General features: G+C 46.7%; 1 protein-coding gene across 1 annotated transcript in view; it reads right to left on the bottom strand.

Annotated features, from left to right (window-relative positions):
- Window positions 1-19,469, bottom strand: part of KCTD1 (potassium channel tetramerization domain containing 1) — an 89,907-nt gene that overhangs the window by 3,750 nt on the left and 66,688 nt on the right. Inside the window, exons 3-4 of the mRNA XM_029922570.1 lie at window positions 17,659-17,803; window positions 1,863-2,168 (exon numbers count right to left, since the gene is read on the bottom strand). Of these exons, the coding sequence (XP_029778430.1) occupies window positions 1,863-2,168; window positions 17,659-17,803 (451 nt within the window). The remainder of the gene's footprint in view (window positions 1-1,862; window positions 2,169-17,658; window positions 17,804-19,469) is intronic.

Raw genomic sequence — 19,469 nt, 5'->3', positions numbered from 1 at the left:
GGGGGGGGGGCACAGAGCGTGTGTGGGAGGTGAACGGCTTTCAGAGCTTCAGAGGCTTTGATTAACACCGAGTCTTGCAGGTGACCTCTGGCCCCATCCAGCCCCGGGGCCGCCGCACCGCCTACCAGCCTGTGCCTTTCTCTAGCACCCCCAGGACACGGCTCCTGTCCCGTCTCCTGCTGTTTGGCTCACAGACGTCTATTCATAAATTTTAAAATTGTAAGTAGTGGGGTGCCTGAGTGGCTCAGGTGGCTGAGTGACTTTGGCTCAGGTCATGATCTCATGGTTCATGAGTTTGACTGCAGCACCTGCTTCGGATCCCGTGTCTCCCTCTCTCTCTGCCCCTTCCTTCCTTGCTTCCTCTCTCTCTCTCAAAAAATAAACATTAAAAAATATATATAAATCATGGTGGAACAATCTTCAAGAGGCAGAATGGTACAGTGGGTGCCTCTAGTCTTTGAGCTGTGGGAGGGGTTGTATTGGGTCAATCCTGAACAAAGGCATGGGCCCACTCCAATTTAAAAGAGGTCAGGGAGGGGGCGCCTGGGTGGCTCAGTCGTTTGGGCGTCCGACTTTGGCTCAGGTCATGATCTGGCTGTTGTGAGTTCAAGCCCCACATCGGGCTCTACTGACAGCTCAGAGCCTGGAGCCGGCTTCGGGATTCTGTGTCTCCCTCTCTCTCTGTGGTCCCTACTGCCCCCCCCCCCAACACTCTGTCTCAGAAATAAGTGAACAAAAAACAGCGGGCGTGGGTGGAAGAAACACCAAGACCTTCCTCCATTGACTTCACATCGTTTTGGGTCATCTAGACCTGGAGTCAAGACCCAGGTGTGCCCCTGCTTTCTCACCAGTAAGTCACGGGGTCAATGGCGCTTACCTGTGAAGGCTGTTACAAGACCAGGCACCCCCAGCCCCTGGCGCAGCGCTGCCGCACATCAGATAAGATGATGAGCAAACCCACCGGCATCTAAGGGACTCGGCACCTCACATGTAAACCAAACTTCTGAATTCCACCATCTCCTCCCATAGACTTCCCCATCTCAGAAAACAGGAATCCCATCCATCCAGTTCCTCGGTCAAAAATCGTTGTCAGCCACTGCCAGAAACCTTGTTAGCTCCACTACATTCACGACATTCAGAATTGGATGCTTCTCAACTGTCGCTAACTGGGCCCTTTGCTTCCGCTGTTCTCCATTTGCTGCTGGAGGGCTCATGTCTGGAGTGGAGTTACAGCATGCCACGCTTTTGCTCAAAACCCTCAAATGCCTTTTACTCACACAAGTAAATGAACAAAAACCAAAAGAAACTGAAACAAACAAACAAACAATTGCCGGGTGCTTCTCGCAGCCCAAGAGGCAATCTGTGATCTGTCCCTGGCGGCCTGCTGGCCTTGGGTCTCAGAACTCCCCTCTTTCACGTTCTTCAAGCCGCACGGGCTTTCCTGACACCCCTCATCACTCAGGCCGACTCCTAACTCGGGGTCTTCATAGCTTGCTGGGCCCTCTGCCTGGGACGCTCCACCACAGCTGCTCTCTCTCCTCACTACCTGACCACCATTTCTCTTGGCTACTGTTTGGCTCCCTTGTCTTTCCGAGAATGTAAGTTCTGTGAAAACAGCTACTGTCTATTTTTTTGTCTCCTAGTGCTCCAGGGCTCACAAGGGTACCAAGCACATAGTAGGCGCTCAACAAACACCTGTGGAATGACTGAGTGCACAGACGGTGAATAGGCTTACCTACCCAGAAGTGATGCCACACGAGTGTTTCCCAGCTCTCTGGACAGAAGGCACTGTGTGAAGGCAAGGTTAAGTAACAGCATTAAGTGTGACATTTGACGCCTCACGGTATACGACAAGGCTGTACCTGGACCGAGTTGAGGTGACAGTAGCCATTCAGTGGGAACCTAATGACGTGCGTCGAGTCGTGATTCCAGCCTGCATTGACAGAGTTGCACATCACATCGCCAATCTCTGGAAACACTTCTTCTATCAAGGATTTGTCACCGCTGAGCGTGATCCTTTCTCCGAGGTCTGGGGCGACACGCACCACTAGGCACTCACAGGGCCTTGAAAAGCGACCAGTTTCTCTGTCCTGCTTCCATCTTTCCATCTCCAACAACATGGGCTGAAGCTGAAAATATTTTGCCTCTTCATATAACAAAGTGTAGTCCTGACAAAACAAAAAAAAAGATATTTCATAGTTCAAAATACGAACACAAAGCATTGACGATGTCCACAGATGAGAGGTGGTTTTTCTTCCACCTGTTATTTGGGTAATCAGATCTGTGTGTAAATTTTTCACTCACATTTGTACAGACTCCATGTGCATTCACTCACTCATTCATTCAGAGTGATGCACTTAGCGTTGATGCATTCAGAGCTAAGACTATTAAGGGTCGTACAAGCCCTCTTCTAAATGCTCCCCATAAATTAAATCCTGTAACCCCCCCAACTGCCCTGTGAATTTGGAACCATTATTATTCCCACCGTACAGAGGAGAAAACCGAGATGAAAAAGGCCAAGCTCATGACTTTTCTCTTTCAGCAGAATACCTGTGGGTCTTTAAAATTTGTGCGGTGAGAATCTACTTTACATCTTCCAAAAGGAGCCACGTGTAGGTTGCAGTGGGGGACGTGCAAGTGCATACCCACGGGACCCCGCGCTCCCTGTCCCCTTCCCTGGCAGCCCAGACTCCTCACGGGAGGCGGGAGGGCGGCCGAAGGGCACACACCATGCGTTGCTTTGACCTGAGTGTGGGTGCTGACCTGCGTGGTTTGGGGAGGCGGAGACACCTGCCATCCTCCGTGAGGGAGGCAAACACCAATCCATGATCCCTGCTGGACAGACGTGGAAGAAAGGAAACTCGTCCGTTTCTGAAACCACAGCCACCTATTCTCTGACTATGGTTTCTTTTGCTCTTGCCTTAAAAACACATTTACTGAATTAGAACAGAAATCTAGCAAGCAGGTATTAACGCACGTACACAAACAAGTCACTGAAGGGGAGGACAAAGGAGGCAGAGGGAGGCAGCAAGGCAGGGCTGACGTCATCAAGCAGGTCAGTATCGTGTCTCTGCGAAGCCGTGGCCACAATCATCTCTGGATGTGACGCAGGTGGACACCTGTCCAGATATGTTGGCTGAGAATGTTTTAAGGAGCTGACATGGGCGTGTCTGCCATCCTTCCACGGGCTGGAGCTGGCAGGCGGTGCCCGGTGCCTGCAGCAGAGCCCACCCCGAGAGCCCGGGCCACCCCGAGAGCCATCAGCCATCTGGAGGGGATGGCGCTCGGAGAGGACAACCACAGGAAAATGGTTGTATTTGGCACTCTGCTCTTTTTCCTGCAGATTAAGCAGCAAAAGCAGCGGCAGCAGTAGCCTTATTCGGGGCTTCCAGAGAAAAGCGTGGAGAGGGGAGAAAGTGCCAGCGGGCCTCCCCCTGGGTCTTCCACTTTCTGTGGTGAGACACTTGGGCCAGGCAGAGACACTGTCCCAGACATCCCTCAGCAAACGGATCGCCTTGGTGCGGTCTTCTCCTGGTGGCCCCATTACTGCAGGCGTCCCGGTTCCCTGCTGAGAGGAGTCCGCTGCCCTCACCGCCTTCTGTTTCTCGCACTGGCACCTGCTTCACCTCCGGACCCACAGGAGGTGCTGTTCGGTTTGAGGAGATGAGAATAGAGCTGAGGTGTGGCCACGCTTGGGACAGGACAGAGCGAGGCCCCCTCGCCCAGCCTGCGGGCGGGAGTGGGGAGACTGCAGGCTCCTCCTGGGCGCCTGGGACCCCCACTGAGTACATCAACCATGAGAGGCTGACCTCGACCTTTTATTTACTTATCAAGATGATAGTGCTCAAGAAGATTTAAAAATGGCATTGACAGTTAACAAGCAACAGAAACGAGAATTTCTGCTACAAACCTGTTACTTTCCTATGAGAATTAAAAATTCTAGCACAAGGCATGCCTGCGTGGCTCAGTTGGTTAAGTGTCTAACTTTGGCTCAGGTCATGATCTCGTGGTTTGTGAGTTCAAGCCCCGCATCAGGCTCTGTGCTGACAGCTCAGAGCCTGGAGCCTGCTTTGGATTCTGTGTCTCCCTCTCTCTCTGCCCCTCCCCTGCTCACGCTCTCTCTCTCAAAAATAAACCAACATTTAAAAAAATGTTAGTGCAAGGAAGGATCTGGAGTCCAGTGAAAATATGTCATCAAGTCTTCAAATCTGAGACTGGTTAAAGCAGTCTTAATGACCAACCTTGACCCTCTGGAGCAATCCTTTCGAACACTGAGGAATAGTGACCATTAGCCTTAGATTAAATGGTTCCAGGGATGGGAAACTTACTATCTAACAAGGCACAGCACTGACTTTGTTGGCCTCTCTGGTCGTTGTAACCTTTTTGGTTTGAATGACCTTAATTTCCCTGTAGTTTCAACTTATTTGTTCAAATTCTGCCATCTGGGGTCACATGATCCTAAACTTTCTTTGACATGTTATCCCTTCAAACATCTGAACAAAACTGTTATGTCTTTGTATTATTCTGGCTGGAAACACTCCATCTTTTCCAGCTCTTTCTCATCTGTTATGACTTAGAGGTCCTTCAGGTGTGCTTGACTTTGTCAACACTTCTGAAAACCCAAACCAGAACTGAACCTAACATCTCAGATGTAATCTAATGAGTGCACTGTAAAACCTTCGCTGCTGGACATGCTAAGCACTCTTAAGGCAGCCTGCATTCATTTCCTAGAGCTGCCGTAACAACTACCCCACCTAAGTGGCTTAAAACCACACAGATTTATTCTCTTACAGTTCTGGAAGTCAGAAGCCTAAAATGGGTCATTAAGGTGGTGTTTCTTCTGGAAAGTCTAGAGGAGAATTCATATCCTTGCCTTCTTCAGCTTGCAGAGGAAGTCCATGCTCCTTGGCCTGTGGCCTCGCATCACTGACCTCTGCTGTTGTCACAGCGTCTCTGACTCTGACCGTCCTGCCTCCTCCTTTCACTTGGAAGGACCCTTGTGAGTGTGCTGGGCCCTCCTGGATTATCTGGGATAATCTTCCGATCTCAAGACCCTTAACTTAATTCCATCTGCCACGTAAAGTGACATACTCCTGGATTCCAGAATTACAACGTGGACACCTTGGGAAGGAGGGCATTATTCAAGCCTACCACATGGCGTCAGCCTGGATTCACTTTCTTGGCTGGCCTAGTACTCTATTAGTTTACGGTTTGCTAACAGTGATGTCTCCACACCTTTTCCTAAGAGCTGCTGTTGAGCTGGGCCCTTCTCTTTCAGCGTCTGTGAAACATTTCCAATCCTCCATTATGTATCCCTCTTCAAATTGTTGGAGTCTGTCCCAGCATACTGAGAAAATGTGCACTCTTTCATCCAATGTTCTGCTTGCTCGCTCGCTCTCTCATTTTTTGTCATTTTGAACCAGGGGTTCTGTTTCTAGATGGAGTAATGACAGGACTACATGCAGACCTTGGTTCAGGTTGATGCTCAGTAATAAACGAAGACTCTGGATTCTGGCTATTCAAATAGTTAGAATTCGGAGATCAGCCAGCCCGTCATTGTGGCATTTGCCGGGTGTCTGGTTGAAATACCGTGTGTTTTGGCGGGACCCCAAGGGGAAGGGTGGACATGTGGAAGGGGCCCAAGTCTCCGAACTGCTCAGAGATTCTCCTTAACTGTTTTGGGCTCCAGTCTCTTATCTGTAAAAGGAGAGGAATAAATTGCTTCAAAGTTGCTTCCAGCCCTGATATTGGAGTCTACACCCATGACAATGTCCTGACCAGTTTGTCTACCACAACCTGAAGGTAAAGAGGCTAACAGGACTCGGGGTTGCCGAGCCCCCTGTGCTGACTCTGAGTCTTCACCCTCTCTTCCCCTCTGAGTGCACAAGCCACATGGGCAATCCATGAGGTCTGGCCGTGGCCTGACAGAGGGCCTCTCTACACGATGCTGCTCATGTTCATCGTTCTCTGCTCCTGAAAAACGAGGGAAACACTGGCCGTTATTAGACTTTGCCCCTGCTCAGTGATCTCCCAAGGATTCTGCCCGTGGCTACTGAAGCCTAAAGGGGTCCCCTGAAGGTCATCTCGTACCCTGGGACGTAGCTCACGGGGCCTGGTCTTGAACTCTCTCACGCCACCAGGTGTTCTTTTACTCTCTCCTGACCGTCTGGCTTCACCTCTTCCTTTACCGTGCCGGTCCTTCTGGTCTCCGGGACGGAGCGCCGTCTGCGCTGGGGCAGCGGACGCTGGAGGAGAGCCGAGCACCGGGCCCCGCTGGCCCTCGGCCCCCCACGCTGACTGGCCTCCAAGCGTCTGCCAGCTCCAGAACCAAAAAGGCCCTCCTTGTTGCTGTTACCATTTTCTGCACGGTTGAGCTCACACTGGCCATTCTCTTTCTTGGCAGGCTCCTTTACAACCGTCATTCTCCACTTCCTAACACACGCTTCCAGGCCCAGCTGGTTGGAGACGCCCCGCAGGGCCGACTCAGGCCCACAGCTGCTCTCCTCAGGAACCTCGTGCCCCTTTCCTTCCGCAATCGGGATCTCTTCTTTCTACTGTCCAGATCCCGTATTTTTTATAGTTTATCCTGCTTCCCTTTACACCCCTGACCTTGTGTCCATTTCCTTCTGCTCCCTGAATCTTCCGAAATCTTCTTCTCTTACACCTTGGTTCCTAACTGGCAACACCCACTGTTCCTTTCTTGGGTTTTTACAACCTCTCAACAATGTGGTGTCCTATCCCCAAGGCGTGAGGTGGAAACGGGCAGGAGTTTACGGGACAGCAGCAGGGGTGGCCCCAGATGCTCTTCTGAAGGAAATGAAACCCAAAACAGGATTTGCTTTTCCACAAAGCAACTGCAGAATGTACTAGATGCGGTCACTCATCTGCTTCTATGCCAATTCTATCTCGTCTAATTAGGAAAGTATCATACATATTTCTTGCGTAGCCTCCTATCCAGGAAGAGGGAAATAGATTACTCACAGACGTGTTATCACATTTATGGAATTTTAAAATCTTAGAATATGTATTTTCAAAATAAAATTTTTTTAGATTTACAATGGTTTTTTGAGGCACAGAGAAAGATCAAGGTCCCATTTTACAGATGAATAAATTGAGCTTTGCTAGGACCCTGGAGATAGGTACATGGGACAAGAAGGTAAGTATGGGTGGACTCCAAAGGGCAAATGGACCTGTCTCAAAAGCTTATTTCTTGATTAAATATTTGGAATTCAGAAAACCTCCTCCCTATGGACAGGAGACTGATAGACACCGTGTATTAGTTTCCAATTGCTGCTGGAAGAGATTACCACCAATCTGGTGGCTTCATGCCACACAGATTCACTCTCATACAGCTCTGGAGGTCACAAATCTGGAATGGGTCTTAGGTAGGGCTACCTAACGTCAAGGTGCTGGTGGGGTTGCCTTCCTTTGAAAGGCTCTAGGGGACAGTGGGTTTGCCCTTTCCAGCTCCTGGGGCTGCCCGCATTCCTTGGCTCCTGGCCAACAATCACATTCCTTCCTTCATTGCATCTTCTCAGACTTTGCCCCTCCCCACTCCCTCTTTCATTTATAAGGACCTTTGTGATTCTGCTCGGCCCACCTGGATTATCCAGGATATTCTCCCCATTTCAAGACCCTTAACTTAATCACAGCTGCGAAGTCCCTTGTGACACGTAAAGTAATATATTCTGGGGATTAGGATGCGGACCCCCTTGGGGGCATTAGTCAGCTTGCCGCACACATTTTCAAACGGCCAATCAGTCACTTACTCATTTTAAAATCTGTTAACGTGCCAGATGCCGTGTTAGGCACCGTGGGTACGAAGCGGGTTCTTCTCTGGGGAATGCGTCCAGTTCATGCCCAGTGCACCCCGGGAGCTCCGGAGCTCTTCACCGCCCTGGGGCCTCCCAGGTCGCCCGTGACTCCCCAGAAGGCAGGGCATGTAGATATCAGGGGACCCGCAAAGCAGGGACACCAAGAAGATGAGAGGAAATGAAGGCTTTTATATTTTACATTTCAAGAATAGCATCCAGGTAGTAATTGTAAGAAAAAAAAAAAACCCCATCTCTGCAGGACTTAATTTCCCTTTGTTCCAAAGATATTTTGTTTTCTCCCTCACTCCCTCCTGCCTCCCTTCCTTTCTTTTTTGGTGGGAGATGGGCCACCATAGTTTTTTTCAGTATTCCAGGTTTGGGGTGTCTAAAATTCTTAATTTCCCTGGTTCTGCAATACTTTTTTCCTTTTTTTACTTTAAAAGGACTTACTATTTTTACAGAAGTTTTAGGTTCACAGTGAAAACTGAGGGGGAAGTACAGAGGTTCCCCCCATACCCCGTCCCCACCGACGCACGGCCTCCCACATTATCAGCATCTTCCCACCAGAGCGGTGCATCTGTGACAGCTGATGGACCTACATCGCCCCAAGTCCAGAGTTCATACTAGGGTTCACGTCTGCCCTTGTACATTCCGTGAATTTGGACAAATGTGCAATGACATGTGTCCACCGTCAAGTTACCATACAGAGTAGATACTCGGCCCTAAACTCCTCTGTGCTCTTCCTGTTCGTCCCCTCTCTTTTCTTCAAAGCCCAGAAAGACTGGCCCACTTGCTCCTTCACCTGCTACCACACGATACTTGTGGCCAGCAGCACCAACTTCCAGTTTCTCCCAACTACTCTTGTTTTTCGGGGAGTGGGGGAGAGACCCAGCCTGAGATTTTTTCCTGATGGCTATTAAAGGGAACAGAAGCAGCGGCAAGATGTCCCTTCTCTACCCGGTCACTGTCTCCATCCCCTGCCACTGCCAGATCTCCCAGAGAAAGGACACACAGGTGACCATGACAGGGTGCTTGAGGCCAAGCTGAGGCAGACCCACATTGGGGCTTGGCGAGTCCTCCGGATACAACCTGCAGGGGCGAGGGCAGGGGTTAGAGATGGTGCCAGGGCTGCGGGCTGGAGGTCCTGCCTGCCTCCCCCTCCCCCTTGGTTGCTGTAGCTGGCCCTGTTTCTGAGGGAGTGTCCCTGGGAAAGGGACAGAAGTGGCCCCGGGAGGGGGACCAGGAGTAACAGATTCTGCACCAGGGATGCAAGGAGGCAACGGCGTGGGGCAGCGGTCCTAAGTGGGCACTCTCGTAAGTACTGAAGAAGAGACTTCTTGGGGGTCTACCCAACTCACCACTCTGCCTTCTTCGAGAACGGTCGCCCTCGGGAGTGAGTGCCTAGAACACACGTCTGGGTTATTACAGCTGACTGGCTAACGCCTGAGCGTTAACGCCACCTGAGCCAGTCAGGTGATCTCTGCAGAACCGAGGAAGGGGAAAGAAACCCCGGGCGGCACTGGGGCAGAGCCCTGGGCAGCACTCTGGAAGCCCGCACACCCCCATGGCTGAGGTCCTCAGAGCTGCCCTGCGGGTTCCAGCCCTGAGAGAACGCTCCTGCTACTTAGGAGCTAAGCCAGGATCCTTCCCGTAAAAACTTCCTTCCTCTCATTCTTCCTGGTTCTCAACCGGGGCTGATTTTGACCCTAGAGGACATGTGCCAATGGAGACATTCTGGGTTCTCATAACTGGGACACGCTACTGGCACGTGGTGGGTGGAAGCCAAGGATATGCTCAACATCCCACAACGCACAGGACAGCCCCAGCGCAGGGTGAGCAACTCTGAGCTTGACCCAGATCCTTTCTGTTGCAACCTAAGGAACGCACTATGCATCCCGACTGATGGTCAGTCCCGCCTCATCAACCAGCGTGCCAACATCCAGACGCTAACGCAACAGAATACGAAGTGCACGACATCACCAGAGATGTATCCTCACCAAAATGTTTAGCACAGGCTATCAGGCCTTCAGCGGTTACTTGCAGTTTACAGGAAATTAGGGGCTAGAGTAAAGAACTGCAGTACACAGGACGAGGCCGTCAGACAAATCCAGACGGGGGAATTCTGTGGGGCACCTGGCCCTGTTTCTTCAGCGAGCTGGCATCATATAAAAAGCGACAGACCAGGCTAGGTAATAAAGGGAAGGGACATACTGGATTCAATTTGGGCTCTTAGATACCGTCGGGGTAAACCTGGGAAATTGGAATATGGTTCCAGTATTAGAGGAAATAAGATTTCATTGAAATAGGAAGGTAGAGATTACTGTCTGAAATAAGGATAGGGAAGGGTCCAGAAGGCCATGCACTAAGGTTTTACCGCTGGTAGACTCTGAGAGTTGGGAGTTAAAGGGTTTCTTGCCTGTCTACATTTTCAAATCTTCTACAAGGTACACATACTTTTTCTATAAACTTAAAAGGTTATTACGAGTAACTAATACATTTTTAAACTTAAGCCAGAGATAGGTAAATTGTGGGCTGTCAAATAGCAAATTTTTCTTTATCTAGGAAGGGTGGGCATTGATCAGAGACCATAGAAGATGTTAGCAACATGAGGGACCCTTACCAAACATGTTCAAAATAAAAGGCTAGAGAGAGGTAATTCTGTGGTTCTCAATCAAAAAGGGAACCAAAGTTCAGGACTCCTGGTGTTCCGGGAAATACAACTGTGTGTGTGCCCTGTACAACACGTGTACGTAAGCAGAAGATAAAGCAACGATGAACCAGTCAATATAACAGGGTGGTGGTGGGGGGAAATGAAGGGAAGGACATCATCTCCATAGTAAACAGTCCCATATTTAGGGGAGAGTTCCAGGGGCTTTCAGTGGGAGCAGGACACGAGCAGATGTTATGAAATATGAAATCTCCTAAATCGTTAAGCAAGTATTTAGCCCATACAGTATATTTGCAGAATGAGATTTTAAGGGGTGCAGGAGGCCGTGATGCCAACATTTCTTGCATTTGCTCAACCCAGCATCAAACAGGTAGAGAGGGAAGCAGAAGTCAAGGAACCCCTTCCCTAGCACACCCAGGCCGGATGGATTCTCTCCTCATGCTGTGTTCCTTCTCCCAGATCAGGAAGTCGACTCCGACAGGGAGGAAAGCACCTACTGTGTGATTCGGGGACACGTCTGTGTGCGCGTCTGTGATTCCCCCAGACTGCTGTTAACTTCACTGTCAGCCAGGGCGCAGATGGCCACCTAAACTTCCATTCTCCTCCTGCTGCTCCTCCAGCTTCCAGAACGCCCCATAATTTATGGCCTGTCGCCCAGAGGTTCTGTGGAACACATTTCAGGGCCCTGGGAGACGTGTATTTCATCCGACAAGTTTTTTGTCTTTTCCCCCAAGTGCGGGCCACAGCTAATGCCTTAGCCAATGCAAGGGTGTGTTTTGCACTTAGAACTGATGAACAGCACGCCTTTCCAGGTTCTGAAATCCTGAGGGTGCTTGAAATGTGCAGAGAAGCAGCCAGTCCCAACCTAGCCCACCTCAGGGCAGCCCTCAGGGATCGGCCACAGGTTCACTCCCATGAGGAAGGCTGTCTCTCAGCATCCAACTTGAATGCTCTTGAAGAAAAAAATAACACCTGCCACATTTAAATGTGTTCAAGATACCCAGCTTTGGGGCGCCTGGGTGGCTCAGTTGGTTGAGCGTTCGGCTTCGGCTCAGGTTGTGATCTCACAATTCGTGGGTTCAAGCCCCGTGTCAGGTTCTGTGCTGACAGCTAGTTCAGAGCCTGGAGCCTGTCTTCAGATTCTGTGTCTCCCTCTCTTTCTGACCCTCCCCTGCTCATGCTGTCTCTGTCTCTGTCTCTGTCTCTGTCTCTGTCTCTCTCTCTCTCTCTGAAATAAATAAAACATTAAAAAAAGTACCCAGCTCCGTTTCTGGAATGTAGTGCAACTAAAAGCAAGAGGCTGTTACCGTGTTCCAAATATAATTCCCCCTCAGTTGTTCTGTACTCCTGGAGCCTGCATCTCTTTTAATCACGGCTTGCAAATTAATACTTTACCCTCCTAAGTTGCTCAGGATGATGATATTATACATCACGTTTTATATCTCCCATGTAGTCATATAAATTAAATAATTGCCTACTTAGCTTCTGGTCTCCTGCGACTTTTGGGGCCATTTTCTGCTATTTAAGTTAACAAAAAGTAAGTAATTCTATGTGCCTAACACACAATGTCCTTTAGAAGACCATAAAAATGTCCCTGCCTGTGAGAGTCCTACAAAGTAGAGTCCCAATATATACATAAAACATCCAGAGTTCTAATATAAGAAAGTATATGATGAGGTAAACCAGAACCTGGTTTGAACTGGGGCTCACTTCATTCGTTTATTTATCCATCCACGCATTCATTCACTCACACAACAAATATTTACGTGCTTAGCAGGTGCCAAGGCTGCACCAGTGTGACAGCTGCCGCTGGTCAGCCTCCCCAGCAACTATGCCCAGCCCCTCTCTCTTGCTCACTTCTCTCTCACTGCAGAGGCTAGAAAAGAAAAACATTACTTTCTCAGCCTCCTTTGCATCTAGGGGAGGCTCAGTTCTAGCCAATGATGTATAAAGGGAAAGTCTACTTCTAAAAGGACAAACTCTTCTGAGTTTAAAAGTCTTCTACCCCATTTTCCTGCCTTGAATGAGGATGTGATGCCTGGAGCTGTGGCAGGCACCTTATGACCCAGAGGTGACAAGTGTGAGGCCAAAACATGAACCGTGAGGATGGTGAAACAAAGACAGAGAGTTCTGGTCCTTGATGACACCAATGAGCAGATACCACGATCCGTAACCATGACCTCTGACTTCTTATGTGAGAACAAAACAAATCTCCATGAGTTTTTAAGGCTCTGCTGATTGGATATTCCCACACCTGCAGCCAAAAGCATGTGGAACTTACAGCTGGGTACACAGCGCTCGGCAATGGAGACAAATAGGTGCAAATGCACTGGTGTGACCACAGAGAATGACAGGGGCCAGGCAGTCCTGGGCTGGACAAGGCGCGGATGGCTTCGTGTTGGGTACAATGAGCCCTACGTGACATGGGCCAGAAGAGCATTAAGCAGACAGAACGGTCTCTTTGAAGGGAACAAGAAGACGGTATGTTTGCAGAACTAAGAAAAGTACTGGAGGGCATATGTGTAGGGTAAGAGTCGAGGGGAGCGGGGCCCAGAGCCTTCTGTGGGCTCCGACAAGGATGTGCTGCTTTGCTGCACGAACGATGAATAGGAAACCTCTGCACAGCTGTAAGCAGGGGCTGACGTGACACAGTTTTCCCCCAAAAGTACGCCTTGGTGAAGGATGCGTGGGAGATGGAGGATGGGGGAAGGGAAAAGGGTATGGCTTTGAAAGGGCAACAGGAGGGGGCATGGCCATGATGGAAATGTTCTGTGCCTTGACTGTATCGATGTGAACATCCTGGTTGTGTTGTTATACTACCATTTTGCAAGATGTCACTATTGGAGGGAACTGGGTAACTGAGGATCTATTATTTCCTACATCTGCATGAGAGTCTACAGTGATCTCAAAATAAAAAGTCTAATGAGAGGGGCGCCTGCAAGGCTCAGTTGGTTGAGCATCTGACTCTTGATTTCGACTCAGGTCATGATCTTGTGGTTTATGAGTTTGAGCCTCAAGTCGTGCTCTGCACCGACAGTGTGGAGCCTGCTTAGGATTCTCCCTCCCCACCCCTCTCTGCCCCTTCCCAGCTTGCATGCGTGCACATCCTCTCAACAATAAATAAACATTAAAAAAAAGTCTAATGAGAAAAAGTGTCTCTGGGTTTCAACATGAAGAGTGGGGAAGAGCGGGAAAGAGCAGGAGAGGGAAACCAATTATGAAGGCACGCACTCCCAGTCATCCAGAAAGCTGAGCCTTGGATAAGAAGGTGAGATGAGAGGGGTGAACTGACTGGAGAACTATCTGGAAGGTACTATAGACTTCACTGATGGATCATGTGTGGGCGGTGAAGAAGAGGATAAAGTGCAGAATGACTCCCAGGTCCCTGCCTAGAGCAGGTAAATGGATTCTGACATGTTTTTTTAAATGTTTATTTTATTTTATTTTTTTGAGAAAGAGAAGCAGAATGTGAGTGGGGTAGGGGCAGAAAGAGGGAGACACAGAATCTGAAGCAGGCTCCAGGGTCCGAGCTGTCAGCACAGAGCCCGTCGCCGAGCTCAAACTCACAAGCTGTGAGATCATGACCTGAGCCAAAGTCCGAAGCTTAAGCAACTGAGCCATCCAGGTGCCCTGGATTCTAGCACTTTTTTACGGAGACGGGACACAAAACAAGGGAGCAGGTTCCACAGTAGAGGGAGGGGGACAGAGGGAGACCGAGGCAGGCATGGCCTCCTGGTGACTGGGCAGCATAAGGACCCAAAGAACTCTCTAGGTAGAGTTTCTGAGTGGGCATCTGGAAATGCAATCCCCTTAAAACAGAATTAACAGGGATATTTCCTTTCCCTAAGTGCACTGCATTCCTTCTAGGAAAACATGAGTGAGTAGGAAACCACTGCCCCCCTGCCCCCAACTGCCTCCATATCACACCTGCAGCCCTTCTCCCTCTACTCAGGTACTTGCTCTCCAAAATGGGGAGTCCAGACCTGGCTGGTGAATGCCTGACCTTTGAGGCACCAGGTCTGGTTACGGGCTGGGGCCACTGCTGAAGTCTGTGCCCCGCAGCAGGCTCCCCTCCTTCTCCTGACTCCCCTCACTCCCCGTGTCTGGAGCAGAACTCGACTTCCTGACTTCCCGTCTCTGCTTTCTAGAAGCGGTCCTGACACTCTTCCTAGCTCTCTGTTGCGCCTGCAGCTGGTGTGGGGGCCTGCTGCCTAAACCTGGCCAGCTCTCTCTGCTCCCTGAGCAGGTGCATCCCGAGGTTTATGCTGAAGGCTCCATGTAGGAGACTTCACTTCGGCCTCTGCGTAAGATGCTTGCTGGTGAAAGAAGTGGCATGGGAGGAAGACAGGAAAGACGTTCGAAAGCTGGCACAGGAAGAAAACATGACACATTGAACATTACCCTTGAAAACCCTCTAAGAAGGTGCCATATGAGAAACAGACTCTCAATATGTTTTCCTTCCTGAGTTGGAAGAGATCATCACTGACAAAGTAGCTTACTTTCATAAGGAGCCATGTTGCACGAACCAACTTCCTGTATCTTTAAATCCTGAATCACACTCAGTGTGGTCAGTGGCACACTCTGTGGGGGGCCCCTGGGCACTGCTGTTGCCAGAGGGACACAGTCCCCCTCAGGCTTCTTCCTGGGCTGCTGGGAACCTCACACACTAGCTGCAATTCTTACTCTCTCTCTCCCATTTTCTCACCCAATGTATATTTGGCAGGTGCTCCATTGTTCAAAATCCTGAAGGAGAGGATGGACGAATGACCCCCTGAGCCCCCCTCAATTTGGGATCTAATCTTCTAGATCTTTTTCTGTGAATTTATACACATATACATATATATTTTTTACATAAATAACAAGTATGGCTATACACATTATGCAACTCGGGATTTTCACTGAATGATAAAATCCTGGTGATTTTCTCCCCACATATCAGATAATAGAGCTATTTGCGTAAGCATCTGCCATTGCTGAACATTTTTTTAGTCATATCAAGTGTTTGCTATTACAAACATGACTACAGATGAACATTCTATGTCTATGTATCTTTGCATGTTTATGTAACTATTTCTAGAAAATAAATGAATAGACTTGGAACTGCTAGATCGAAGAGTATGTATGATTGAAAATTTAAAAATTGCTGAGTTGCCCTCCAAAAATGTTTATTCCCAACCACAATGTATATTCCCAACACTGTATATTATCAATTTAAAAAATTTTTGCCAGTGTGATGGATAAAAAGGGGTATCTGAATTTTTGTTCCTTTGATACTACAGAGATTAAATACCTTTTCTTTCCAACTGTTTATTGGCAATTTCCTTTTGTTTTCACTTTGGGATATTTTTGTTTAGGTCTAATAATGTTTTTCATTGGGTTGTTTGTATGTTTCATATAGATTTTAGGATCTCTTATTAATGAGATTAATTTTTTATTGCAACTATTTCCTGTAGTCTAACACTTGTGTTTTACTTGTATATGGTGTCTTTAATTCAGAAAAACGTGAATTTTTTGTGGCCTTTTTTAAAGGCTACAATGGTGGGTATTAAGTCTTCCTTAGGCAGGCCCTTTCTGCCTCAAAATTATGCTTTCAGAAATTCCTTCATATTTTTTCTGATATTATAATTTTAATTTTTGTGTTTATCTCTGGAATATCTGTGAACTTATGAGGTAGGGCTTTGGCTCTACTTTTTTTTCAAATGTCTCTGTGCCAACTATCTCAGTGCCAGTTATTGATTATTCCTTTATTTTCCCACTTATTGAAATACCACCTTTATAATACATCAAATTCCTTTATGCACACATCTGTCGCCAGATCTGTTCTTCTCCCCTGATCTTTCTGTCAATTTCAGCCCAGTCAGGATCAGACTTTTTAATTACTGTAGTATGTTTTGATGTCTGGTAGGGCACATCCACCATGGCCCACCATTATCATCATTATTATCACCTGCAATAATTTACTTAGGTATTCTTTTCTTTAAATGCTTATTTATTTTTGAGAGAGAGACAGACAGAGAAAGAGAGAGAGGTAGGGTGCATGCCCACGTGAGCTGGGGAGGGGCAGAGAGAAAGGGAGAGACAGAATCCCAAGCTGTCAGCACTGAACAAAATTCAGAACCTGAACTCATGAACCGTGAGATCATAACCTGAGCTGAACTCAAGAGTCTGACACTTAATGGACTGAGCCACCCGGGTGCCCCTATTTAGCTATTCTTAAGCTTTGTTTCTTCTACATAAACTTTACAAATGGATCCAATCTCATTTAAAAAACATCTGTGACTCAAATGCATTTGTGTTGAATTTATAAGTTGGGGACGGGGGACATCTTAACAATATCGAGGCTTCCCATCCAGGAACGCCGATTTTCCCTTCATTTATTCAACTCTTCTTTTCTACTCACACATAGAGATTTACAGTTTTCTTAATTAGATTTTGCCCATTTCTTGTTAGGTTTATTCCTAGGTATTATAAATTGTGTTGCTTTGTGAGTGGGACATTTTTCTATTCTACCTTATGGTTGGCTCTTGATATTCTGTAGGAAAGCTACTGGTTTTGATTATGATACATCGATCCTGAATGTAGGTACCTTAATGAGTTCTTCATTAATTCTAACAGTATTTAGTTGATTCTTCAGAATATATTGAGAGAATATTAACAGCTGTAAAGATTACATTTTTGTATATTTTCTTTTAATAGTAATACTTTCTATTTGTTCTTCTTGTCTGATTTCACTCCCTATGTTGCCACCACAATGTGAGATTAACAATAACACCTGTTACTAACTGCAGAGGGAACAATTCTCAAATTTTACTGTTAAGTATAAGGCTTGCTTTCAGTATCTGAGACAAAAAGTCTATTAAGCTAAGGAGGTTTCCTTTTATTTTTTACCTCACTAAGGCTTATCAGAAACAAGCCTGGAATTTAATCGACTTATTTCCAATGTGTTAAAATAAATTATAATTCAATCTTTAAATAAAATCAGTCCCTCCTTTGGTCACAGAAAGCTTTAATGACCATATACTCTATTTCATGAAGACAGTATAACCATGTCAGAGACCTGAGATGCCATTAGAGCCGGTATATGTTAAAAACGTAGAACCTGAAATATTTTCTGGGGGAGCGCATCAAAACAAATCACATATTTATGCTATTGGTAATTTAATGTGAATCCCTCACCTTGAAATCATCAGGAATGAGGAGTTTTGATGTTCGTAGAAAATTCAAGATATATCTGAACATCTGTCCATCTCTGTCAATGAAATAATGCTGTTTGAGACTGTCCAAAACAATGGGCTCTGTGCCATCAAAAAGTCTTCCGATTCTGTGATAGAAAAGAGGGAACAGTGAAAACAATTAGAATCGATGGTTTGGCCACTAAAACTAAGAGCTGCCGTTTTGTGTCACTGTCAAAGGTAGCAGTTTCAAAGATGGCAGTCAGGAAAAATCACCCATTATGTAGTTCTGGTCCTTGCTTGATAAATATCTCAGGACCAGACAATCCAAAATAGTTTCAGGCGTTCTCAAGTAAATCCTTTTATTCACTGTCTGTTACCTGTAAAGAAAATGTCCCTGACGTGGTGATTATGGCTAAGTGCTGTCACTGCGATGGCGGAGCAGGCCTTTCCCCTAGGTTACTTAAAACCACCATCTTGGCTACTTTTAAAAAATGTCATTCCAAAGTGTCTTTTAAACAGATTCTACGAGGAAAGCAATTTTGTTTTTAAGAAATCTGTTTTCTGAGCTTTCCCCACCCATGAATCACGAACTCTCCAAAAATAAAGCAATGCCTATATGCTAACATCTACATTTAATTTTAGAAAGGAATCATAGGAAATATCACTTGTCCAGGAGAATATGTTTTCCATTAGCAATATACAGTCTAGTTTCTTAAGTCTCAGGAAAAATAACAGCCAGGCATCATTATAAAAAATAAATAGTTGACCACCCCAAAAATATGACCTAGAACATGAGTGGCTATGGGTGATTTTTAAAAACAGGCGTCCACAATGTATTTTTCCCATTTACAGAGTTAACATTTGAACAGTGTGCTACAGTTAAAACAGTCTGCGTCCATTCATTAACATTTATTCCTTTAAAGATGGTTGAATCTACATACTTTAGTATATATTCAGTTCGTAGAAAGTGGCCACATCTGGACCATGAACAAGTAGATGGCTGGCTAATGACAAATATCGTATATCAGAAAATAGAATTTACACACTAGAAGTCACTTCCTTGACCAATAGGTACATTGTACTTTTCATTAACAGCATAGGCAGGCAAATGGCTCCATTTTTTAATGAAAAGCTTTTTTGGAACTCAAAAATTCTCTGATTTGGAACATCATCTTATTGCTTTGAAGACAATTTTGAAATCAGAAATCTTCTAATCTTGTGTTGAAATGTGACAGAGGTAAGGGTGAATCCGTAATTTCATCTCTCCTACAGTACAACCAACCGACCGACAAATAGAAAAGCCGTTCCTCCTCCCTCCCAAAAAAAAGAAAAGCTCGAGAATTTGTTTCAATACAAAATTTTTAAAGATAATTAGAAAACTCATGTCCTACCTGAAGGTAGTAAGTGCAAAGAAGAAAGCAACTAATTACATTCAGGTCGTATTTCTAAAACTCAATATATTTTTCTCAGCTAATATTTTTGTCCAATTTTCCATGAATAGAGGGTGAGTCACAATTCTTTCCTTCCACAATTTTATCCAGGGTGTGGACTGCAAGCATCACAGGGCTCTGACTGCCTGCAACCTTGTCATTCATTTCCCATGAACACATCAATCAAACAGGCTACATAAAGAGGTGCTGAAACTAAAATACACTTAGTCATTTATTTATAGTGTTTCCCGGACACTTTGGTGTAGGATGGGAATGAACGAAACTTGTTTGCTTATTATTAAAAGATTTATTCTTTATTGTTAACATGATAAATTTACAGTTGACAGGGGAAGAAAAGGGAGTTATATTTATTAACTGCTCT

This window comes from Suricata suricatta, chromosome 14 (genome assembly GCF_006229205.1).
Source record: "Suricata suricatta isolate VVHF042 chromosome 14, meerkat_22Aug2017_6uvM2_HiC, whole genome shotgun sequence".
Taxonomy (NCBI): domain Eukaryota; kingdom Metazoa; phylum Chordata; class Mammalia; order Carnivora; family Herpestidae; genus Suricata; species Suricata suricatta.
Note: the sequence above shows the minus strand (reverse complement) of the source record. Positions and strands in the feature narration are given on the sequence as shown.